The sequence below is a fragment of the Otolemur garnettii genome, unplaced genomic scaffold, assembly GCF_000181295.1.
Source record: "Otolemur garnettii isolate 467f Iridium unplaced genomic scaffold, OtoGar3 scaffold00021, whole genome shotgun sequence".
Taxonomy (NCBI): Eukaryota; Metazoa; Chordata; class Mammalia; order Primates; family Galagidae; genus Otolemur; species Otolemur garnettii.
The window spans coordinates 24075840-24099038 of NW_003852416.1; the positions used below are offsets into that span (position 1 = coordinate 24075840).

At 45.1% G+C, this 23199-nt stretch overlaps 1 protein-coding gene across 1 annotated transcript in view; it reads left to right on the forward strand.

The window, feature by feature from the left end:
• Positions 1–23199, forward strand: part of TLL2 (tolloid like 2) — a 134407-nt gene that overhangs the window by 74140 nt on the left and 37068 nt on the right. The window contains exons 4-9 of the mRNA XM_003787305.2: positions 258–413; positions 3403–3520; positions 9336–9514; positions 10467–10572; positions 17988–18112; positions 20742–20857. Of these exons, the coding sequence (XP_003787353.1) occupies positions 258–413; positions 3403–3520; positions 9336–9514; positions 10467–10572; positions 17988–18112; positions 20742–20857 (800 nt within the window). The remainder of the gene's footprint in view (positions 1–257; positions 414–3402; positions 3521–9335; positions 9515–10466; positions 10573–17987; positions 18113–20741; positions 20858–23199) is intronic.

A 23199-nucleotide genomic window follows, 5' to 3' on the forward strand; every position in this document is an offset into this window, starting at 1 on the left:
ATGAAAGTAGAAAAACGTAATAAAATTAATGGAATAAAGAAACTAATGCCCCCCACCCACTCCTGCATGACAGGCCTGTACCCTCACTATACTTAACTTTTCCCCGTGTTCGGGGAGCCAAGCCCTGAACAGATGGTGTACCCACTTCAGAACATGTTTTAATACTCCTTGTGTGGATCTGTGGATAGTACAGTTTTAACCATCATTCACAGGAGGAGTCGGAGGGCAAAGCAAAGGGTAACCTGACTGTCTTTCAGATGGCGAGGAGAATGCCACACTTTCGCACAGCCCTGGGACCTCGAATACCGCAGCTGGGTCTTCCTCTTCCCGGGTCCGAAGAGCCACAACCTCAAGGACAGAGAGGATATGGCCCGGAGGAGTCATTCCCTACGTCATTGGAGGGAACTTCACCGGTCAGTAGCCCCAGACAAGGCCAGCTGTGGCATTTGGGGGGTTTGCCTCTCTAGGTTTAGAGGGTCCTTCTGGGTCCTGGGAAGGGCTCAGGTGGGACTGAGAGATGCCTGGGGCCACAGTGGGCCTACCTGTCCATCCCTTGTGCCTACAAACCCTGGTCCACCAGGCCTGGGGAAACTGCCGTCTCTGTTGGGGCTACATCCTCAGTTAGTCACTTTGTTCTTGAGGCTTTATGTTGGGAGTAGTCTGTGACCCTAGTCTTAAAGGATACATAGGGTTTGTACACTGGGTGTATGAGGACAAGTCCTCCAGGCAGATGGAAGCCTGTGAGCAGCTCACCTATCCTTGGTGGGATGAGTGTCCTGGACCTGGTGACCAGGGGGACCCTAGGTTCAAATCCTGACCCCAGCACTGCCAGCAGGATGTTCTAGGCCAGTTACTTACCTCTCTGTGCCTCTTCTAAATGGGGCTGATAACATTTCTAGCATCTGAGTTGTTTTGGAAATTAAATAAATTACTATAGATAATGCACTTAGAATAGTGCCTGGCATATGGTAATTAAACATTATTTAATACTGGAATTATCATCTTTAAAACATGTAAATTGTCCCATGGCATCACATTGCCTGGAGAGTGAAACTGAAACTTCTGACAGTCCCCTGTGAGGCCCTCCCCCAGTAGTCCTCACCTGCCTCACTGCCTCTTTGGCCCTCTCCCTGGCCCCTCCAGCCCCACACTCTGGCCTCCCCAGCCCAGCTCTGTCCCATCGTGTCCCCTTTTAGCCCCCTCAGCACACCCACATTTGCACCTGGCCTGCTGTCTGCCAGGAACGTCCCTCCCAGATCTTGGCCTGGCCTGCTGCTCCTCGGTGTTCAGGTGCTATATCAAGGAACACATCACAGAAAGGGCTCCTCTGACTCTCCACTGCCCCATCAGCTGCCATCTGTCCCCATACGTGCTTTATAACCTTCACAGCACTTGCCATCACCTGAAGTAACTTTCCTTATTTTCTGCCTCTGCCCAAGCTCTGTGGGACCAGGGATCTTTGTTCTGACTGGCTTCCCCTCCTGTGTCCCCTGCAGCCAGAACAGGGTGGGGCACATAGCAGGCCCACCACACCACAGGCCTGTGAATGCCCCAGTGAAGGTCCATGCTGGGTGGCTCTCCCAGGCTCTCAGTGCCATTTCTAAGTCATCCCCCTCCCTGTGGTTCTCTGACTTCTTTTCTAAGAGGTAGCTGATGAAGGCAGATGTCCTGAGGACCCGCCAGAACCACTGAAAACCACTAATGAGTAAGTGAGAAAAGGGACTGAGACCTGGACAGGGGCCCTGGGGCCTGGAGACAGCCTGAGCTCCTCCTTGGAGGAGGAGCTGCCTCTATCCTTGGAGGCCGTTCAGGTTTGTCCTCCAGCAGGAATTCAGGGCTTCCTCCTGCCAGACACTTGTTAGGGGCCCCAAGATCTCCTCCTGGCCTCAGGGCTCACTATTCTCAGAGCAGAGGAAAGTGGGCACTTAAGGAATTGAAACAGGAAGATTATAATCCACCAGGAACTTTTCTTCTTTGGTATCTTAACTGTGTTCTTTCAGATCTGGTGTGTTTTACTGACCAAAGATCTATATTACTTTCATCGATGTGAACTCAGTTTACATACTAGACTTTGTTGGCCCAGGGATTTACATTACTCTCTAATTTGTTGAATTTCTTTTTGGTAAGTGATTGAGCTATAAACAATTTGAACCAAAAGTGTCAAAATGTCAGAAAAAAAAATGGACAACTAAGTTACTCTTTATTCTATACCTGTGTTTTTGGAAACAATAAAATTATACCAGGCGGCGCCTGTGCTCAAAGGAGTAGGGCGCTGGCCCCATATGCTGGAGGTGGCGGGTTCAAACCCAGCCCCGGCCAAAAACTGCAAAATAAAAATAAAAATAAATGAAATGATACCACATAGCCCTAGACTAGGATAGGACCCTCCCCCCATGCTGTTTTGTTTTGTTTTTGTTTTGCAATGAGGGCCCTCTAGAACTCAGGCCCCTAAGCTCCCCCATCCTGTGTACTTCCCAGACAACTTTTTTCCTATGTCTTTCTCATTGCTTCTAGCAGAATTAAAATAGTCTTCTGCCAGATTGATAGATTTTGACCATGCGTTACTATCAGGCTGGTGTTTTATTATTCAATAAATTGCCATTTGGAAATATGAAGACAGGTTCAGAGAAAGTATAACATTCACCTGTTTTCAGTGACCTTATAGAAAACTGAGCTCAGGGATCTTTCAGAAGACTCTGAAATTCCATGCAAAAGTAGATGAATGTCCATGCAAAATGTTAATAGAATGTTTAGCTACGTGGCTAAAAGAAAACCAGGGGGTGGGGCGCAGGCCTGGTGAGCTAACACCCCCCCTACTTCAAAAGCCTACTATTTCCAAATCAATTAACTTGGGTAAGGTTTTGTAAAAGTTTAGAAAATACTTTCAATACAAAGAGAAAGCTGGGAAGCCGAGGATATTTTGAAAATCTATTTTATTTTCCCTTCCAATTCACAAACTCTTACTCTCTATAGGTTTTGGCAATTTGGGAAATTTGTGTTGGACTTTTAGCAAGGGGGATCCTTATTCCTGGTGCATTCTGGGTCTATTCTGGGTCACCAGAGCAAGCTTTTAAAAAACATTTAAAAAATATTTAATTAACAAATAAAAATAGTATCAATTCAAGATATACCAGGTAATGATTCAATATATAATGTGACAATCACCACAGTCAAATTACTTAGCACATCCATTATCACCCATGGTTACCCTTTTTTGTGTGGGATGACGGGTGAGAACACAAAATCTGCTGTCTTCTTACATTTTAAGTAAACAAGACAGTATTATTTAACAAGCTTTTTTTTGATCATTGGAACAAGCCATGTCTTAAGCCAGCATGTCTTAAAGCATCTAAGGAAAGTCTGGACTCACAGAAGTGACCAGGAAGCGCTCTGTTGTTTCAGGAAGCCAGAGGGCCATTTTTAAGCAGGCCATGAGACACTGGGAGAAGCACACCTGTGTGACCTTCATAGAAAGGACTGACGAGGAAAGCTTCATTGTGTTCAGTTACAGGACCTGCGGGTGAGTAAGTGAAAGCAAGGCCACCTCAGCAGAACCAGAAGCAACAAACCAGATGATTTGTGAGTCTTGAGTTTTCTCTGTAAAACCATTTCCACTGAGCTATTCTTTATAGGTGGCCAGGGTTCGCTAGGAACCCCTTGCCCTCAGTGAAACCTCAATCCAGTGGCAAAGCAGGTGGGGCCAGGAAGGCCAGGGGCCTGTCACTAGGAGGGCAATGAGAGGAACTGGTGGTGTGTCACAGGGAGAAAGATGTGAGGCAGTGGTTCTTTACTGCTTGGGGTCAGGGACTCCTTTGAGAATCTGATACACTGTGGGCTTCTCTCCCTCAAAAATAGACTACACATATACACAATTGTGTGTGGAGTTGTAGGGACACGGGCTTATGGACTTACTACAGAGAAGACAGCCTGTAATAAAGTGTCTGGCTTATGACTAACGTGTCTGTTATGCCAGTAAATGCAAGTGCAATGTACTCTCCTACAGAAAGAAAAAGGTTCTCATGTTGGGTCAAAAACCCAGTCCCAACTACATGTTCTCTACATACAATGGTTACTGAAAGAAATGACCTAGAAAACATAAATGAAGCCAGAGAGGTTGAAAGCTAAAAGGAAAGACGCTATACAGGCAAATGCTAACCGAAAGAAAGCTGGGACCACAATTTTAGTTATGGTCTAGGTTTTGTTATTTTGCTGTTTATGTTTTTACAGTTAGAACGTGTCTTTTGAAAAAGGTGAGACAATTTATAATGAGAAAAGATACAAGCTACAGGGAGTCTATAACTGTCATAAATCTTCATGCACCAAATAGCATAGCATTAAGACTCATAAAACAAGCCCCAGGGAATAGAAGGGGAAATTGGCAGAAACACCCAGCAGCGGGATACTTATTTCATTCCTGTCAGCCCAAGTAAATCAGTGTCAAGTTGACCAAAAATAAGTAGAGATTCATAAAGGATTTGAAAAATGTAATTAATAGAGTTGCTTCTATAGGTCCATCAGATTCTGTAACCTGATAACACAATTTTAAGTGCCTATTAAAGGATTATAAACCATGACTATCTATTATAAGTGTTAAGAACATCTTAATGGATTCTAAAAGGCAGAAATAGCACTAAAATGTTCCCCGATTGTGAAGCAATGAAACTGGACATAATGACAAAAATGGAATAAACATTACCTGGTAAGTTAAAAGCTTCTCCCCTTTTTATAGCTCTTAGGTTATATAAAAATCAAGATTAAAATTACAGAATGTCTACATAATGAAAGCCCTACAGTTGAAAAGGAAAGAGATGTAGCTAAAGCTATGTCCAGAGAAAAACCCACAGCACCAGTTCGTGTTGTTGAACATGAAATATTCAATTCAAATAAGTTAATGAAAAGAAATAAAACCTACCACCATCACCACAACAAAGCAAACCTAATGAGAGCACAGGGGAACAGCCCAGGTGAAACATCCAGGGCTAATACATTCAAGAGTAAATTCTTTGAATAAACAAAAAACAATAGCTAAACCACTCAGGAGTTTAACTGAGACAGAAATACACAAAATTACAAATGGAAAAAGGAGAAATAGCCACAGATTCAGCAGAATCATAAAAGAGTAGTTTGTAAAACTCTAGGGCAAGAAATGCGAAAATGTGTAGATAATATGAAAGATTTCAAGGTGAAAGGTACTAGCACAGACCAATAACTTTGAGAAACATTGAAAATTGGAGGGGAAAAGCTATCTCCCCCTGAGCACCAAATCCAGAATTTCACAGGTGAATTCTTTTAAACCTTCAAGAAACAGATTATTCTGATATTTAAGCTTTTTAGAGCACAGAGAAAGAGGAACACTTTCAAATTACTTTTAAGGAATTACCATAGCGTTGCTACCCCCAAAGGACAAAGATGGCACCAAAGGAAAAAAAGGAAATTATAGACTCATCTCACACATTGATGGCCATGTGAAATCCTAAATAAAGAATTTAACAGTACACTCTAGCCAGGGCGACAGAGGGAGACCCTATCTGGAAGGAAAAAAGGAAGGCTCCAGTAGTAGAAGAAAAGAAGAGTTACCTGCCAACTAGGTTTATCTAAGGAATGAAGACCAGTTCAGCATTCAGCAATCTGTTACCAGGATTGATCAGTCAAAGGAGTGAAGCCATATTCAAATCTCAATAGATGTTAAAAGGCACCTGTACTAGTCAATGTACATTTTTTTTTGTTTTAAAAAAGTAATCAAGATAGCACAGAAATAAATGTCAAAAGTAGATTTTTGAATTACAAAAGAAATGTATGTATGTATATATATTTGTATAAATATACACACATATATATATCTGTATCATTTCAAACCAAAAGCCCACATCACATATTGACAGTGATATTCCTTGAAGTATTTCTATTAGGATCAGGGGAAAGTCAAAGATGTTTATAGTTACTACAATTATTTAGCATTGTTTTGGAAATACTAACTAATATTATAATTAGACAAGCGAAAGAAATAAACATGTTGAGTGTTGGCAGGAACAAGGCAACATTTGCATTGTTGGAAGTTACTGTGACTGCATGCCTAGAAAACCCAGAATGTCAATTAAAAAACTGCTAAAAACACCCGGAGACTATATTACGCGACTGACTACTAAATTCATTAGTAAAAAATTAATTGCTTCTCTTTACATGAAATAGTTTGGTATGCTTTTATCATAGGGAAAATATTACAACTTTAACAGAAACATAATAGATACCATACCTAAGAATAACTTAACAAAAATGTGCCAGATCTATAGGAAGAAAATTCCAAAACTCCAAGGAACTTAAAAAAATAAAATAAAATAGAAATGTATACCATTTCCTGGTATGGGAATAGTCAACGTAGTAAAGATGTTGGAACTCCCTAAAATAATCTATAAATTCATGCCATTCTGATTTAAACACCAACATTTATTTATATATACAGTAGAATCTCCATAGTTGACCACCTCCCTACACTGACTACCTTCTTAAGTTGACCTAATTTTTGTAGATTGGACATATACCACATATGTCACATATACCACATGTACATATCAGTACTGTAGGCCTAGTTCCGTATGTTGACCACCTCTGTATGACAACCAGTTTGTTACAGTCCCCTGGGTGGTCAAGTTACAGAGAGGTTCTACTGTATGTATATATGTGTGTGTGTGTGTGTGTGTGTATGTGTATGTGTATATGCATGTTTATATGTATGGACTTATTTTTAGAACTTGAACCAATGTTATTGGAGTTTATATGGAGGAAGAACCATGTAGAACTACAAAGAGAGACAAGAGAGAGAGCAAGGGAGAGAAAGCAGTAATGAACAGAGATGGGGTCCTATATGGTACATGTGTATCTAAGCATACAGAATATTAAAATGCAAAATGAAGATAATAACAATTAAAATAATTTAGAACTTAAGAAAAAATAGATATGTGGGGAAAAGGGCTCAGAATGAATATACCTACACAAATTTAGGTAGTATTTTGAATGAGTGAGAGAAAGATGGATTAGTCTATTGGGATATTTGAATACTGAGATAATCTGTGAAAAAGCAAAGCTGGATTTCTATCTCACTTTTTACACCAAAAAACTATTCAAAGATGTAAACATTAAAAAAGAAAGAAAAGAAAAAAAAAAAACCGAAAGAGTTTTGGAAAGAAGTAAGTGCAGATTTTATTTATGATCTTGAATCATGGGTGTCCTTTCTCAGCAGTAACTAAGAAAATGAAGAAATTTTATAAATTTGCATTCGAAACTTAAAATTTAACCCAATTTAAATTTAAATTGCAACACATTTTTATGACAAAAAGAAAACAAAACAATACATAAAATAAAACCCAAGTCAAATGAAAAATAGCATAGTGAGAAAAATATTTACAATACTTTTGACAATCAAAAGCCTAGTTTCTCTAACTTACAAATGATTCTTAAAAATCAACAATAAGAAGATCAACAGGCTCGGCGCCTGTGGCTCAGGCAGCTAGGGCGCCAGCCACGTACACCTAAGGTGGCGGGTTCGAGTCCCCAGCCCGGGCCCTCCAGGCGGCAATGATGGCTGCAACCAAAGGGATGGCCGGGCGTTGTGGCGGGCGCCTGTGGTCCCAGCTACTTGGGAGGCTGAGGCAGGAGACTCGCTTGAGCTCAGGAGTTGGGGGTTGCTGTGAGTGTGGTGCCACGGCACTCCACCCAGGGGGATGGCTTGAGGCTCCGTCTCAAAAAAAAAAAAAAGAAGACCAACAACCCAAAAGAAAATTAGGGGAAGATCTGAGCACAGTTCATAGGAAAAGAAATACAAATATCCCATAAAATATGGGAAAAACTATCCAGCCTCACTGCAATGTAATGCCGTTTTTTAACTATCCAATTGACAAAAATAGTTTGATAAAATTAGTGTTGGCCAGAGTGTGGGGAAATGGGGCTTTTGATATATTATTAGTACATAAATAAGTAGACAACATTTTGGGAATGCAATTTGATAGTGTCTATAAAAATTTTAAATTCCTACGCCCTTATCCATTACTCCCACTGCTGTAAGTTGACCCTACCATGAACAAATAAGAGTCCAACCATTTGTTTTGCTTTTTGTTATTGTTGTTAATTTCTTTGTTTTTTGGTTTGTCTTCCTCTCTCCCTTGTGGCTTTATTGAAATAGCAAAAACTGGCTCAGTGCCCGTAGCACGGTGGTTACAGCACTGGCCACATACACCAGGGTTAGTGGGTTCAAACCCAGCCCAGGCCTGCTAAACAACAATGACAACTGCAACAAAAATAGCCTGGTGTTGTAGTCCCAGCTACTTGGGAGGCTGAGGCAAGAGAATTGCTTAAGCCCAAGAGTTTGAGGTGCCTGTGAGCTGTGATGGCACAGCACTCCATGGAGGGCGGCATAGTGAGACTCTGTCTCAAAAAAATAAAAGAAATAGCAAAAACTGGAGTTAGCCTAACTATATATTAATAGAGAACTGATGAAATAATATTTAGTACTGTAAGAAATTTAGTACTATGAAATAAATTTAATACTGTGTCTCTTTGAAAAGAAGGAAGGTCTGTATGTGCTGTTATAAAAAGATCATTAAATTAAGGAGAACAAGAAGCAAGAGGAAGGACAATGTGCACAGTATATTGTGTAATTTAGATACTTAGATATCTGTGTCTGTCTATATGTAATATCTATAGCATCAAAAATTTTCTGGGAGAGCGTGCAAGAAACTGTGAGCAATGGTTATCTTTGGATAAAGAAATTGGGTGTGGGGGTGAGAGAGACTTAATACTTTAAACTTTTGTAATGTGGTCATGTATTTTTAATGTTCAGTGGAGTTTAACTCAGTGGTGAAATTATGGGCCATGTTGGTTTCCTTTTTATACCCTTCTGTGTTGAGAATAATGGAGTCATCACTAAGGCTCCTCTGATTGTGGTTCCAAGATGCATGCTTTGCAGAGACGCAGTAGCCTCCTTCCTCATCTCTTCTCATCACCAGAGATGGTCCAGCAGAGATGTGGGTGCCTTGGGGCTGGAGGGACGGATGTGGTTTGCACTTTACTTCAGGAAGAGAGGCATGTCATTCTTCAGATTCTCGAGAGGATCCATGACCACCACCACCAAAGAGGAACCATTTGGCAAAGGGCAGAGAGGGATTTCTGCACTGGGTGGGAAGTTTGACAATAAGAACACTTTCACCTCTGAAAGCCTGTGTTTTGTTTACACACACACACACACACACACACACGGTTGTTGATGGTGGGGGGCTGGGGAGAGTTGCCTCTTGTTCTGAATATCCCTAACCTGCTGACCTGCTATCTCTGCCACTGCCCAGCTGTTGCTCCTATGTGGGGCGCCGAGGAGGAGGTCCACAGGCCATATCCATTGGGAAAAATTGTGACAAGTTTGGCATTGTGGCTCATGAGCTGGGCCACGTGGTTGGGTTCTGGCATGAACACACCCGACCAGACAGAGACCAACACGTCACCATTATCAGAGAAAACATCCAGCCAGGTAAGGAGGCTTTTGTAGAGTCTGGAAGCCACTGGCCGGGGAGGTGGCCATAAGCCCAGGAGGGAGGGAAGGAGAGGGCTTGCAGCGACTGACCACTGCCAATTGCTAAAGAGGGAATAGCCACCCTACTGTGCCGATGTTTGCCACCAGCAGTGCCACTATCCATCTGTGGCTTCCTGGGAGGTCATCTGCCACAGCTGGCAGATTAGAGCAGAAGCGAAAGGATTTCCCATGTGGTGGAGGACAATGAAATTCAACTCCATTTCCTAAAAGAAACACAATTCAGCAGAACACTGTTTCAGCATCAGAGCTGATAAGTTAAAAAAAGAGTTCTCCTGACTGCTTTTCTGAGTCATTTTTGCTGATAGGCAACACAGTGCACCAGAACTGAAATACAGTTAGGACATGAGTATGTGTGAGAGCAGCGTTTCTGCCTGGAAACATCCTGATCCAACGCAGATAAAGTGTGTAAATTTTTAAAAACTATCTTATGTCAAATAATTTTATAAAGAAATTCCTATTAAACAGAAAGTAGCTAGTTGATAAATATGATTGCCTTAAAAATGCTTTAGACTTAGAGAATCTGAATTGTGAACTATTTGGGATCAAATTTAACTCCTTGATTCATTTTCTTTTTTTTCTTCAAATTGGAAGCTCAGAATTTGGGTTATTTTTTTTTTAATTTTTGGCTAGCAGATTGATGATTAATTTATATGCAAACTTAGTTGAAATGTTCTGAGTCTCATTTGGGTGGTGTTGTTGGGAGAACCTAGGGTTTGCTCTAAGTTTCAAATTCCAATCTGTTAAAAATAATAAGAACCACAAACCCTGTTTGACTGATTGGGGTAAGGGAGCCCCGAGAAGTTGCTATGGGCCCTCCTTCTCCCTCCTCTGCCTCATTTCAGGTGCCTGGCTTGGTTTTCAAAGGCCTTAACAGAGTGTTGTGTCACAGGTCAGGAGTATAATTTCTTAAAAATGGAAGCTGGGGAAGTGAGCTCTCTGGGAGAGACATACGACTTTGACAGCATCATGCACTACGCCCGGAACACCTTCTCAAGGTCGGAATCTATACCTCTGCCTCGTTTGTGTTTTACTGTGCCTGCTGCAGGCTTGGGTCGGATTCCTGGAGGTCTGCAGAGTGTAGGTCTCTGCATGCTCCTAGCAGGGTCGGCCTGTCTGTCCTTGAAATACAGTGGCCTCTGGGCTGCAGTGAAATATAATCTAATCAGGTTCCCACTAATAAGATTGAATGCCATTGTGAAGCTGGCCTTCCATCATGCCCTAATGTCACAAGCAGCAATCTGGAAAGGGGAACTCATTGAGAGGTTGGCTGGGATAATAACTTAGAGGCTTGGTGTAAAATTTCCGGCGGGTGGGGGAATCTTCTCCAGCATGTTCTTGTATAAGGATGATGGTGCTCCCCATTTTCCTAGAAGACATTTGGTCTTTTGAAAGCTGGGCCATGTCTGAGCTGGGAAGGCTGGAAGTCGTGGATTCATTTGAGAGGTGATGACAGTGAGGAGGCTTCAGTCAGCTCAGGGGTGCAAAGGAACTGGGATCAGAGTGAGAATAAGCACTTAGGCCTCCCATCTATGCAGGTCATAGGTGATGGAAGCTGGTATGCCCAGGTAGGGCCCGACCAGTTATTTGTGGCACAGGCGAGGTCTGTCCTGATGAGCTGTGCTGAATGGATATTAAGGATCTTCAATACTGCCCTTGCTGCTAGCCCATGTAAGTGTTTTATGTACAGAAGTTTTTCTCGACTTGTCCCAGTTTTGTAGATCTTTCTACCTACAAATATTTTTTTCTCTTGGCATTTTCTTTTCAGTTTCCTGTTAAAACCAGCTATTTGTTTATTTGCTTATTTATTAAATCATTCTTCCCAAAAGATTTGAAGTGACTTCCAATATACATATGGTATAATAAAAAAAAAAAATAAGGGAGGAGAAAAATAAGGGTAGAAAGCTAAGCTGAAGCCTGGAGTAAACTTAGTGCTCAGAATAGATGCTAATAAGGTCATGTACACGTTGTTGAGGTTGCAGCAAGTCCTGCCCTGGGCTTCCTACCAGTCACAGCAAAGAGGTGAACAACCCATTTCATGAGTCTCTATGTCCGTAGAGATTAAGGGAAACCATTTGCTCCGGAAACATAAGGCTCTAGAGAGTGAAAGGGAAACTATTCACCAGAGGCTCCTTGGTTCTTGGGTGAGGCTGCCGAAAGCATCCTATTGGTGAGATTGTAGGATTGTGGTAGGATCCCCCAAATCTGAGCATTCCAGAGGACACTGTTCATAGCTATTCAGCCGTGGCCTGGCCTCTAATCTTCACCCAGGCTGGAGCCCTCTAAAGCTGTAATGAGTGGAGCTGTGTTGAAGTCACCATCTTCAATAGCACTTGAAAGTGGCATGAGGCTGAGCCTCCCTGGACTCTTTGGTCTTCTCCTGGCTCTTTGTCAAAGATTGAGAAGAACAGGGAAATGAAGAGACCACTGAAATGAGAGGCAGAAGACTGGGTCCTACTCCTGTTCTCCTGAAAACCTTGCTATTGAGGAGATGTAAACAGAAACTGGGGGCAGCTGTGTGATTGGTAAAATCTCTGCCTCCGTGGGCCTCAGTTTCCCCATAAGCGGGTTGTGCTAGTTCTCTGAGCCCCTTCCAGCTCGAACCTTTCATGCTACAATTTCTCCATCTTGCACAGATAAGTGAGGGATTGACAGATGTGATCTCATGTGCTGCCATGTAGGAGGTCTGAAGCTAGCAGGCTTCCTTCTCCAGGCTGGGAAACTGAGGCTTGGCAGCACCCACCAGGGGCCAGTGAGAGAGGCTTGGGAAGCAAGTGGAGCTGGTGGAGTGGGGGCCCACCCTGCAAGTGTGAGAGGTGGGATGCTTGGGTGAGAGGGGTGGGCTGACACACCCACTTGGAAAATAGGGTAGGGAAAACCCAGGTCCCACATCGTCATTTCTGAGAGTCAAATTGGCCCAAGTGAGAAGCTTTCCCTTGAGTCTTGTTTCCATAGCTGTTATAACTCTTTATAATGCTTTATAATTTATCTGTTAATTATCATTAATTTATCTGCTGCATTCCTTTCTCCTTCAATAGACTGAAATCCTTGAGGACAGAAACTATCTCATTCTCTTCTAGTCCTCAGCAGCCAACCTGGTGCCTGGCACATAGTAGGTATTCAACACAAAGTCTGCTAAATGGATAAATTAACGAGTTCAGAAAGGCCAGGGGTACCTGCAATGCTGGGGAAAGGGGTGGGTGCTCATTGTAATTGCCTCCTCATACTCCCAAGTGCAGTGGTCACTTCATTACGGAGAATCTCTGGGTCTCTGCCATGCAGGGCTTTTGTGGCTTGTGGGAATGGCACTGCCTTCTCAGCGCCTGCTCTGTGCCAGGCACTGCACCAGCTCTGAAGCCGGAGGCCAGGACAGGAATGCAGGCAGAGGATCTTCCAGACTAGCATTTCTTTTCTTGTCTTTCTTTTTTTAAAAAAAATCTCTATTGTTTTTTCTGAGATCTCCAGCTCAAAATCCCATGCCTTTTGCCCCTGAGGAATAGCCATTACTGACACCATGGTCAGTGTGAACCATTTCATCAGCACAGACCAGTAGCAATCCATGGGCCAAACCCATGAAATAATTTCTCACCCAAAGTCCCCAGAATCCCTGGGAGGGAGATTGGCAGGGGCAGACCTGGGAGGATGGGCGGCTGGGAGCCGAGCTGGTCCCCAAGGTAGACGGCCCCACCTGTTGCTACCGTTATCTATTGGTGCAGAGCAACTGACTCCCAAACTGAGTGACTTCCAACAGCAGCCTGTTCTCTTTTATGATACCGTGGGCCGGCCAGTCTGGCTCGTTCTTCTCTGGTCTTGCCTGGGATCACTCTTAGTGACAGTTGTTTGACAGCCTGATTGGGCTACGTGGTCCAAGGTGGCCAGTCACACATGTGGTGCTTGCTGCTGCCTGTCCAGGGGCATTTGTTCTGCAAGGGAGCCCTGTGGTCCTTATTCAAGTGGCCTCTCATCAAGCAGCTTTTCACTGCATGGGGACTCAAAGTTCCTAGAGGGCAAGCTGGGAAGCTGCAGGCCTCTCAGGCCCAGGCTCTTGAACTTGCATAGCACCACTTCTGCCACATTCTCTTGGTGCAAGCAAGAGACAGGCCAGCCCAGACTCAAGTGAGTGACAAACAGGTCATTTCTCTTCTTGGAGGAGTGGCAGCTGCACGTGGCAAGGGGATATGGCTGTTAGGAGGAGTGACTCCTTTCAACAATCTGTCACTGCTCCCTTCCCACCTCTGCCCCAGAGCTCGTTATGGTGTCAGCAAATCTGTTTTGCTGCGGGTAGATACCTGCATTGTCCTTGCTGCCAATTTTTTTTGCATGGAAAATTATTCAGTGTGCTCTTTTTTTTTTTTTTTTTTTTGGAGACAGACCCTCAAGCTGTTGCCCTGGGTAGAGTACCATGGCATCACAGCTCACAGCAACCTCCAACTTCTGGGCTCAAGCAAGTCTCCTGCCTCCGCCTCCCAAGTAGCTGGGATTACAGGCGCCCACCACAACGCCTGGCTATTTTTCGGTTGCAGCCATCATTGTTGTTTGGTGGGCTCGGGCTGGATTCAAACCCACCAGCTCAGGTGTACATGGCCGGCACCTTAGCCGCTTGAGCCACAGGAGCTGAGTCCATTCAGTGGGCTCTTACCAGTGGGCTTCTCTGGCATTTGTGGGTGTTTCCATGCTCCCCAACTCCATGTCATTACTCCCGGTCACATATCCCTTGGAGCTGGCCTGCACCATTTCTTGGATTCTGTAAAAGAGTAGGAAGTAGCTACAGAACATTCACTCAGCTGGGACACAAATGCTATGCCCTGCTAACGGGAAATCCAGTCTTTGTATGTCTCTTTACAACTGAGCTGTCTCCTTCCAACTTTATTTCCTCCAGTTTATTGCAGTTCCTTTCCCCTCTCTCTCCATTAGACTGAGGCATGGGGAGTGGTGTCTTTGGAGGTTTTATTGGGCAGGGATCCAGGGGATGAGGAGACAGTTTCTGGTACAGGGGTGTCTTTGAGAACTCAGAGCTGACAATTTTATTCCCTAAGGCATCTGCTGAAGTCTTTCTTAGTTTAGTGAATGACAGTGCTGAGAGCTGCCCTATGTGAGAACAGTTCCAGCTCTTGTAGTAAACATCTCCCAGGGCTAGAAACACTTGCTAGCAGCTCAGTGTGCCCAGGGGAAGGAGGCCAGCCCCTGAGGGTTGTCTGAGTGGGAGCCGATGTTGCTCCCGATGTTTTGATTTCCGAAGTCTCCAATGCTCCCAGCTCTGTCGTTTAATGCACACTAAGGGCTCCTGTTTCCTGGGCAGTGGGTAACATTAAAGGTGGGCTCTGGGCTTGCCTCTCCATCACTAGCTCTGTAGTCCAGGCAAGTCACTTAAACAGTGTAGGCTGAGCTGCCTCACCTGTACAGTGGGAACCCTGGTGATAACGGCACCTGCCGCCCAGGGTGTTATGATGATGAAGTGAGATGTGTGTGGAGAGTGCCCACTGCAAGGCTTGGCTCACAGGAAAGTCCTATGAACGATGAGTGAGTGGAAGACATGGTCTCCCCAACACCAGGACCCCTGGCAAAGTCGCCTATGAGGTGTGGCCATTGGCAGAGTGAGTTAGTGTGGGGTGCTTAGAGGTTGTCGTGATCCTTCTGTTCATGCTGCCAAATTCTTCTCTTGGGGGAAACCAAGGAAGTCATTACAAATGGACACATCTTTTGTTAGGGCAGAAGCACCTAGAGTAGCGGTTATTGACTTTAGAATTTTACATAGAGTCATTGCTGGTGGTTTCAAAGTTGGTGAAGTTAGTGAGGGAGACCAAGGATTCCACTGGGTACTGGATGCACAGATGAGGCAATGGGAGTTAAATAAAGACAGGTCAGAGGGTTATAATTGGGTCTAGGGATGCTGAAAAGGAAATCAGTATAATCTAGACTCCCACATACTGAGGTTGGAAAGTGAGCTTGAAATCTGATTTAGGAAAAAAAGAAAACAACTATATGCTAAGATAGAAAGATAACAAAGTGATGTAACCAGGCAGAAAGAAGGGTAATACGTATCTTGCAAGGTAGTGCAGAATTCAGGGGACCAGAAGAGTGGGGGGCAGGAAAAAGTGGAAGTAGAGTGCACAGCTAATAGCTGGTAACTAGGCATACTCTCACATATCCTTTTGGATGCAAATAACTATTTTTCTTAAGTTTTCGAAGACAGTGCCCTGTCTTGGCTGCATAATTTAATTCAAGAAGCATTTCTTGAGGTCTGCTGTGCGCTAGTCCCTAAAGACAGAGATAAAGGACCCAGTGCTTGAGGGATTTAACATTTTGCAAAGAAGACAAACACTCCTACTCCTCAAGAAAGACAAAGCAGTGTGAGAAGAGACTAGAAAAATGAATAGGAACCAGGGCAAGGAATGATTAACTCCAGATGCAATGGTAGAAAGGCCTCAGGGAAGACATTTAAGAGGGAAAGACATTGGATGGGGGTTTTGGAGAATGAAGAGGAGTTTGTGAGTGAACAAGAAGATGGGGTACAGACGCCTGGGGAGAGGGTGGCACAGGCAAGAGCACGTTTGGGGCTGGAAGGACCTCAGTGTTGCCTAACCAGTAAGTGGGGACGTCAGGCCATGTGGCTACACGGGAAGGCAGAAGCCAGGCTGCAAAAGGCCTAGAGATCCAAGTGGTGCTGAGAAGTTGGTGAAAGGTTCTAAGCAAAGAGGGCACCTCCAACCCTTGTATTTTTTGGGTGATCAGCATTGTGAGATGGGGAGTAAGCGGAAGTGGCTGAGCCTAAAGGAAGGGCAGGCACTTAGGAAGCTGATGAAACAATTCAGGGAGGAGGTGCTGATCACCTGAGCCAAGACAGTGGTCTGGGAATGAGGAGGAGGGTATGGATTCAAGAGGTGCATGGACAGTGTGGGGGACAAGATGGTGGGGCTACTATTTCCAAGGGAAAGTATGAATGAGAGGGAGGTGCTGAGGTGCTTTCAGATTCAGGCTCAGCAGTAAGGGATGAGGGGTGTGGAATGAGCAGGACAAGAATGGACTCGGAATAAATTTGGTTTTGAGCCTGTTGGACATAGAGGCCCCATGGGACAGCCCAGTGGAGGTGTTTCCAGGCATCTGGGGCTTAGCAGGTGGTTCTGGGCTAGAAACAGAGAATTAACTTATGAGCTAGGAGGTGGTTAAAGCTCACAGGAGCAGGGGGAATTTGGAAAGAGAGAAGACCAGGGCATCATCTGAGGGCGAAGCAGCAGTGGCTTTTATCTCCCTGCTCAGTGAGAGCAGCACCCTGGAACCAGGGCCCAGGTGTGGATGGGGGTGGGAGGAACAGAGATCCCAGTGCTGGAGAGAGGGCAGGTGGAGACTGAAAACTGCCCACTGCTAGGTGGGTGGTGACCATCTCTGATGCCGTCAGATCGCAGTTGCATGGAGGAGAGAATGAGAGCTGAGCAGAGGATGGAAGCAACATGTTCTAGAAACTTGGTTAAGAAGGGAAGGAAGGAAACAAGGTGGTAACCGGACAAGGAGCTGGCTCAAGGAAAGGCCTCACTGAAGGGTGTGGAAGCAGAGGAGGGGGTTTGGAGCTGGCAGCTACCGGGCAGCAGGTGGGCTGAAACCATGCCCACAACAGGGCCAGAGTGGCTCATCTGTTTTAGAAATAAAGCTGTCATTTTATATTTGAATCATGGAGGCGTAAAATATGTTAGCAATAGAAGGGGCTGCCAGGACCACCTAGGACAGTCTCTTATTGTTCAGAGGGGTAAACTGAGGCTGAGAGAGAGGAAAGGACTCACCCAGGCTCACCCAGGTGGCAGAGCCAGGCCTGGTATAGAAATTTCTAGCTCAGGGCTCTCTCAACCACCTCTTGTTCTCTGCATTTATCTCATTTTCCACCTGATTGCACTTCTTGCCAGCAAGGCCCCCAGACTCTGATGGGCAGCTCATCCGCCTGCACGTGCCGGCCAGCCCTGGGAGGCTGACACTGACCCAGTTCCCAAGCTTTCCCTGCGGTGCCTTCCAGACTTCTGTATGTACAGTACTGCCCTGCGCACACCTCCAGGGGGTGCCACTCACACTGCAGCCTCTCTGAGTGGTGCTCCCTGCAGCTGTGCAGTGTAGTGGTGCCTCTGGGGCTGGACCTGACAGGGGCTTCATGGAAATGCACAGTATGCATCAGTAAGGAAGCCCAGGCTAATGGGCCAGGGTGTATTTTTGAACGTGGCAGAGTCATCTTCCCATTGGAAAATAGTAGGCAGCGAGTGGAATGGAATGTAAAAATGCATGAGCAAAAGAATCCTCACAGTCATGCCAGCCTGGGAGAGGAGGGCCAGGGGCAGGAATGGGGATAGGGTTATGGTCAGGAAATGAAGGCTGGAAATCCCACACAAACAGTCTGATGCCTTGACTTTTCTTTCTCTCTTTCTTTCCATAGAGGAGTTTTCTTAGACACCATCCTCCCCCGTCGAGATGACAATGGCATCAGGCCAACAATTGGCCAGCGCGTGCGGCTCAGTCAGGGAGACATAGCTCAAGCAAGGAAACTGTACAAATGCCCAGGTAACCAAGCGTCTCCCCAGCATTGTGGAAGCACAGTCCCCCTTACTGGGAAGGCAACTTGGGGAACCTAACGGGGTTACTCCTTGGCAGCTTTGATTTCTGGTGTCCTTCTGGCAGGAGGTGCTGGGCAATATCAGGTTGAAATGATGAGGTGATTGCAGGTAGTGAGGAGAATAATAGGTTTTAGAGCCCACAGCCCAACCTGCAGGAGGCTTTGGATTACTCTGGCCAAGTGTCAGGAGAGGAAGAGGGCAGAGCAGAGCGACCACAAACAGGACTCAGTGCACTTGCGCCCCTCGACAGTAAGAGCACCTTCCTTTCTGTGAGATTAGAGGGTGTAGGTTTGGCAAAAAAGAACCCAGGGGGACTTGGCAGAAAGAGAATGAGGGAGAATGTTTAGGGGAGCATGGGGGTCAGGTGCTACAAGGTGGAAGACATTTCAGTGCTATAAATAAGGTTGTTTCTCTGGTCTTGGGGCTCTCCTGGTCCTCCAAGGTGCTGGTCAATGGCCAACAGGCTGCCACTGAAGATGGGATGATACATTGGGGCCAGAGAAAATGCCTGTTCCCTGGCCTGTATGACAGTCCCCTCTCCCTGAATTTCCCCTCTTTCTCTCTGTCCTCTTGGCTTCAGCATCTCACACACATACACACACATACACACACCTGGGGGTAAGCACTCCTTGGCCCCTTTAAGCTATCGAGCTTCAACACCAAGCATTGCTCATAGCAGCTGAATGTTTACCATTGATGGGACAGTGTGCATTTCAGTTGTTTAAAGAGGAAGGTAGCAGGTTCCATTACCAACAGCCTTTTCCAGACCCCTAAACCCAGCTCAGAATTTAGTAATGGGACAGGATATTTGAAACGGAGGCCACTTAGAAAATCTGGGCTGTCCCATTGTTCTGCTAAGCAGGACAACAGGGCATGCCAAGGGCTGTGTGTGGGGCTTACTTCCTCAAGAAACTCTAGGAAACATGTCCATGCAGCTATTAGTCATCTGGGGGCATGTTAGGGCTGAAATGCGGGACACACATATCATATAACCTTGCTGAATTTAAAAGGAAACCTTATAGCATTCCCTGGGAAATGCCATAGTATTTGTTTAGTTATAATGTATATACTGCTTACTTCCCTAAAGGATTCAAGGCAGCTGGCAAATACCAGGGAGCCACACAGTAATGTATCTGTTCTTGCAGAATGTTGATGATTATTCTAAAATAATTTCCCGGGACCCTCGGGGGTGTTGGCTGCCAGGCATAATGTTCATGATGCCTGGCAGTTGTTCGGTAATGTGATACTAAAGCTTCGCTATCCAGGATTTCCTGAGGCCAGTGATGGGCAATTCTCTACATATCCCTTCCTGCAGCTCCTTAAGTAGTCTTGAGGAGTAACCGGAAGCACGGGCAGTTGCCATGTGGAGGTTGAACGTATGTAGGAAAGGATGCTTGAGGGTGTTCGTTTCCCCCACAGTGGGGGTGGCCCCGGAAGAGCAGGGCGCTCCCCAACCTGTGCCTGGATCTTTGGAGTATGAATCCCAGAAGATTAGGGAAATACAAAACCTGTAGCTTCCAAGTCTTCATAAAATTAGGGACAATATTTTTCTCATACCTAAAATTTAGGTTCTAGACTCACAACTAGGCTGCCCTCAAACACGCAAGGAGGGAGCAGCTTGCTCTGTCATATCCCGGCCCCTGCACCTCCGGATTTTTCTGTTTTCCTGGCTTTTTTCAGAGGTAGGTAACAGAAAAAGAAGAGGAAAGATTGAAATTAGCAGCTGCAGTGAGTTGCAAAGCATTTCTTTTTCTTTCTTTCTTTCTTTTTTTTTTTTCTGAGACAGAGTCTTACTATGTCATCCTCCGTAGAGTGCTGTGGTGTCACAGCTCATAACAACTTCAAACTCCTGGGCTCAAGCGAGTCTCTTGCCTCTCTTGCCTCAGCAAGAGACTACAGGTTTCCACCACAACGCCCGTCCTTTTTTTTTTTGTAGTTGTCATTGTTGTTTAGCAGGCCCGGGCCTAGTTCGAACCCACCAGCCCCAGTGTATATGGCCGGCACCCTAGCTGCTGAGCTACAGGCGCCAAGCCTCAAAGCATTTCTTTTTGCTTCACCTACTTGCTCTTTCATGTTCTCTCTGCCACAGATATTATTATTATTATTATTATTATTTTAACAGTTATAATAGTTACTCTATCTGGAGTGCTCTCTACCGTTCCAGCACTGAGCTAATCTGTTTCATATAATGCACTAACTTCACTACCCTTTTGAGCTGTCCTGCCCACTTTACAGATAAGAAAACTGAGGCCCAAGAAGGCAGGGAAACTGGCCCATAGCCACACAGCCAGCTGGAGAGCTGAGATTCCTGAGCTATGAGCCATGCTCAGTCCTGAAAGCCTCAGAAGAAACCCTGGGATGTTTACTTTCTGGCACCCAGGCCCTACTTGTGTTTTTTTGGCCAGAAAAATGTCAGTCTGCTTGGCATGCTTCTCATAACCTGTTCTGAGGACTTTGCCTGGTAAAGGGACATGTGTGCTCAGCTGCCCTGTGCAGGACCTGCTTCTGCAGGAGCTGCTTGTGCAGGACGGGGGTGCACCACATGCCACATCACATTTGTCGTTTTGCTTGTGCAGCGTGTGGGGAGACCCTGCAGGACACAACAGGAAACTTTTCTGCACCTGGTTTCCCAAATGGCTACCCTTCTTATTCCCACTGCGTTTGGAGGATCTCAGTCACTCCAGGGGAAAAGGTAGGTGGGAAACCTCTCAGGAAATGGCATGATCTTCCTTGAGTTGGGGGAGGCAGGAGGAATTATTGTACTTGTCAAGAGTAGTAATAAGAGTTGTTCTGTTATGAGCACCTCTACGTGCCCGGCACTGTGCTGTTTGCTTTGTGGTCATTATTTTTGGGCTTCTCAACCAGTCTCACCAATAAAACGGAAGGCCTGGCATGTAGTAAATGTCTGCTAAGTTATAAATCAAGCTAACAGTTTCTACAATAAAGTAGATGTTATCCTTGGACCTCAGTATATGCACTATTAAAATGTCCTGTAGGGCCAGCAGCCAATTGAGGATTCTGAGACATGTTGGGGTACTACTCTGGAAGGTGGCAACATGGCAAGGCCAACTACGGCAAGCTCTCTTCCCCCCACTCTCTCACCATTCTAGGCTTCAGGAGCGCAGACACACCCCTGCCCACATTCCCAAGCATACTGCACTCCTTCCCTGCAAACAGCTGCTCCTTGGCTGCCACCCAGCAGATGTGGACTGGCCAGGGGTGCAGTCTACTCTTAGCAGGACGAATGAAAGGAAAATGACTTTGCATACCCTAGCAGTGGGCTCAGAGCTGTTTGGACAGGGAACTCCAGGGTCTTTGTTCCCTTGAGTGTGGCTTAGGGGCTAGAGAAGCTCCAGATGGGTATGTTCTTTGACTATAAGGATCCGTGACCCTCTACAGCTGAGCCCAGGGCCTCTTTTACCCTGCTCCAAGGGTGGTTCTTCTCAACCCAACTGCAGGTTTATATCCACTATGGCTTGAACACTAAGGAAATTGCCCAAATTCACTTAAGGTGTAGAACTGGGAACTGGGGGTTTGCACTACAAAGCTTGTTTTTTTTGCTACATCTCTCTGCAAATCCAAGTGTTTTTCAAGTACTTGTAGACTAGATGTAGCTATCCTTGAGAAGCCCCCTCTGTTCCTTGGGACTCGGCTAGGGGATACCTCCTGTGTCCCCAAAACAATCATTCCTATTGTAGAATGTCTCAGTATTGTGGCTGCTAGTTTATTTGTCCTGTTTCTAAACCTTAAGCTCATCAGGGATGAAAGTTATTCACCCCCAGGCTCCCAGAACCCCACATAGTCTATAGCACAGGATGGTCAACACTAAGTACAGCAGAACCTCCATAGTTAACCACCTTCCTATACTGATCACCTCCTTAAGTTGACCTACTTTTCATAGACCGGACTTGTACCACATGTACGTATTAGCACAGCAGGCCTAATTCCTTATGTTGACCATCTCCATATGTTGACTGGTTTGTTATAGTCCCTTAGGTGGTCAACTTATAGAGGTTGTCGTGTATTTGTTGAATGGATGTGTGGATGGATGAGGAGCTGAGTGCAAACCCTAAAGTGAGGGCTGATAATGGATTGCTGGATTTTTTCAGGCACCTCTAGCTGACCTTCAGGTATTCCTAATTCATAACTTTTTAAAAAATATCAATTTAAATGGCAAGTCAAGCATAGCTAGTGAGAAAATGCTAGGCATGACTGTGAGCATTTGCTATGGACTATGTGGTCTCCTCAGCATGTTATGTGAATGTGCCAGTTTAATCCTCACCTCAACTTTATGTGATAGGTGCTGCTACCAGGCTTATTGACAGGGAAGGAAGTGGACTTGCCCAGGGCTACTTGGTTTGTTGCACAGTTGGGAATTGAACCCAGGCCATTGGACTCTGAGAGCCTTCATACTTGACTATTATCATATATTTTTATACAAAAGGGGACAGCAAGTGGACTTTAGGACACACATTTGCACACACTTTTTTGTGTACACACTTACATACCTTTTTTATGGCTCTAACATTTAACACATTAAATGTGGTAGTCATCTTGTGTCTGAAACTTCAGACCTGTCTGCCTTAGGTGGCTGTGATGTCCCAGGGTCTGCTGGAAGAACTAATAGGAAGGAGGGAGGAAGGAGGAAGAGAAAAAAAAAGGGGTCTGGTAATCTCCAAACTGTTGAATTGCTTTGCACAGCAGGGGCTGTGTGCTATGTTTGAACTGTGTAACTCTCACCAAGCCTTAATTATTAGTGCTAACTGGGGACAGGGAGAATATACATCATTGAAATTCTTGCACCAATTATTTCAATTTCTGCCTCACCCAGCCTTCCCCAGAGCTGCTAGTAATTAGCAGACTTGATTGATTCAAGTATCACCCCTTGTTCGTCACCTCTTCCCCTATGGTCTTTATAATTCACTAACATACTTAAAATAATTAGCCTGAATAATTATTCTGTTCATTCAGATCATGAGTGTGTTACCAAGGAAGTTGTACTAACATTTTCTTTTTGTAATTTTAAAAAGCAAA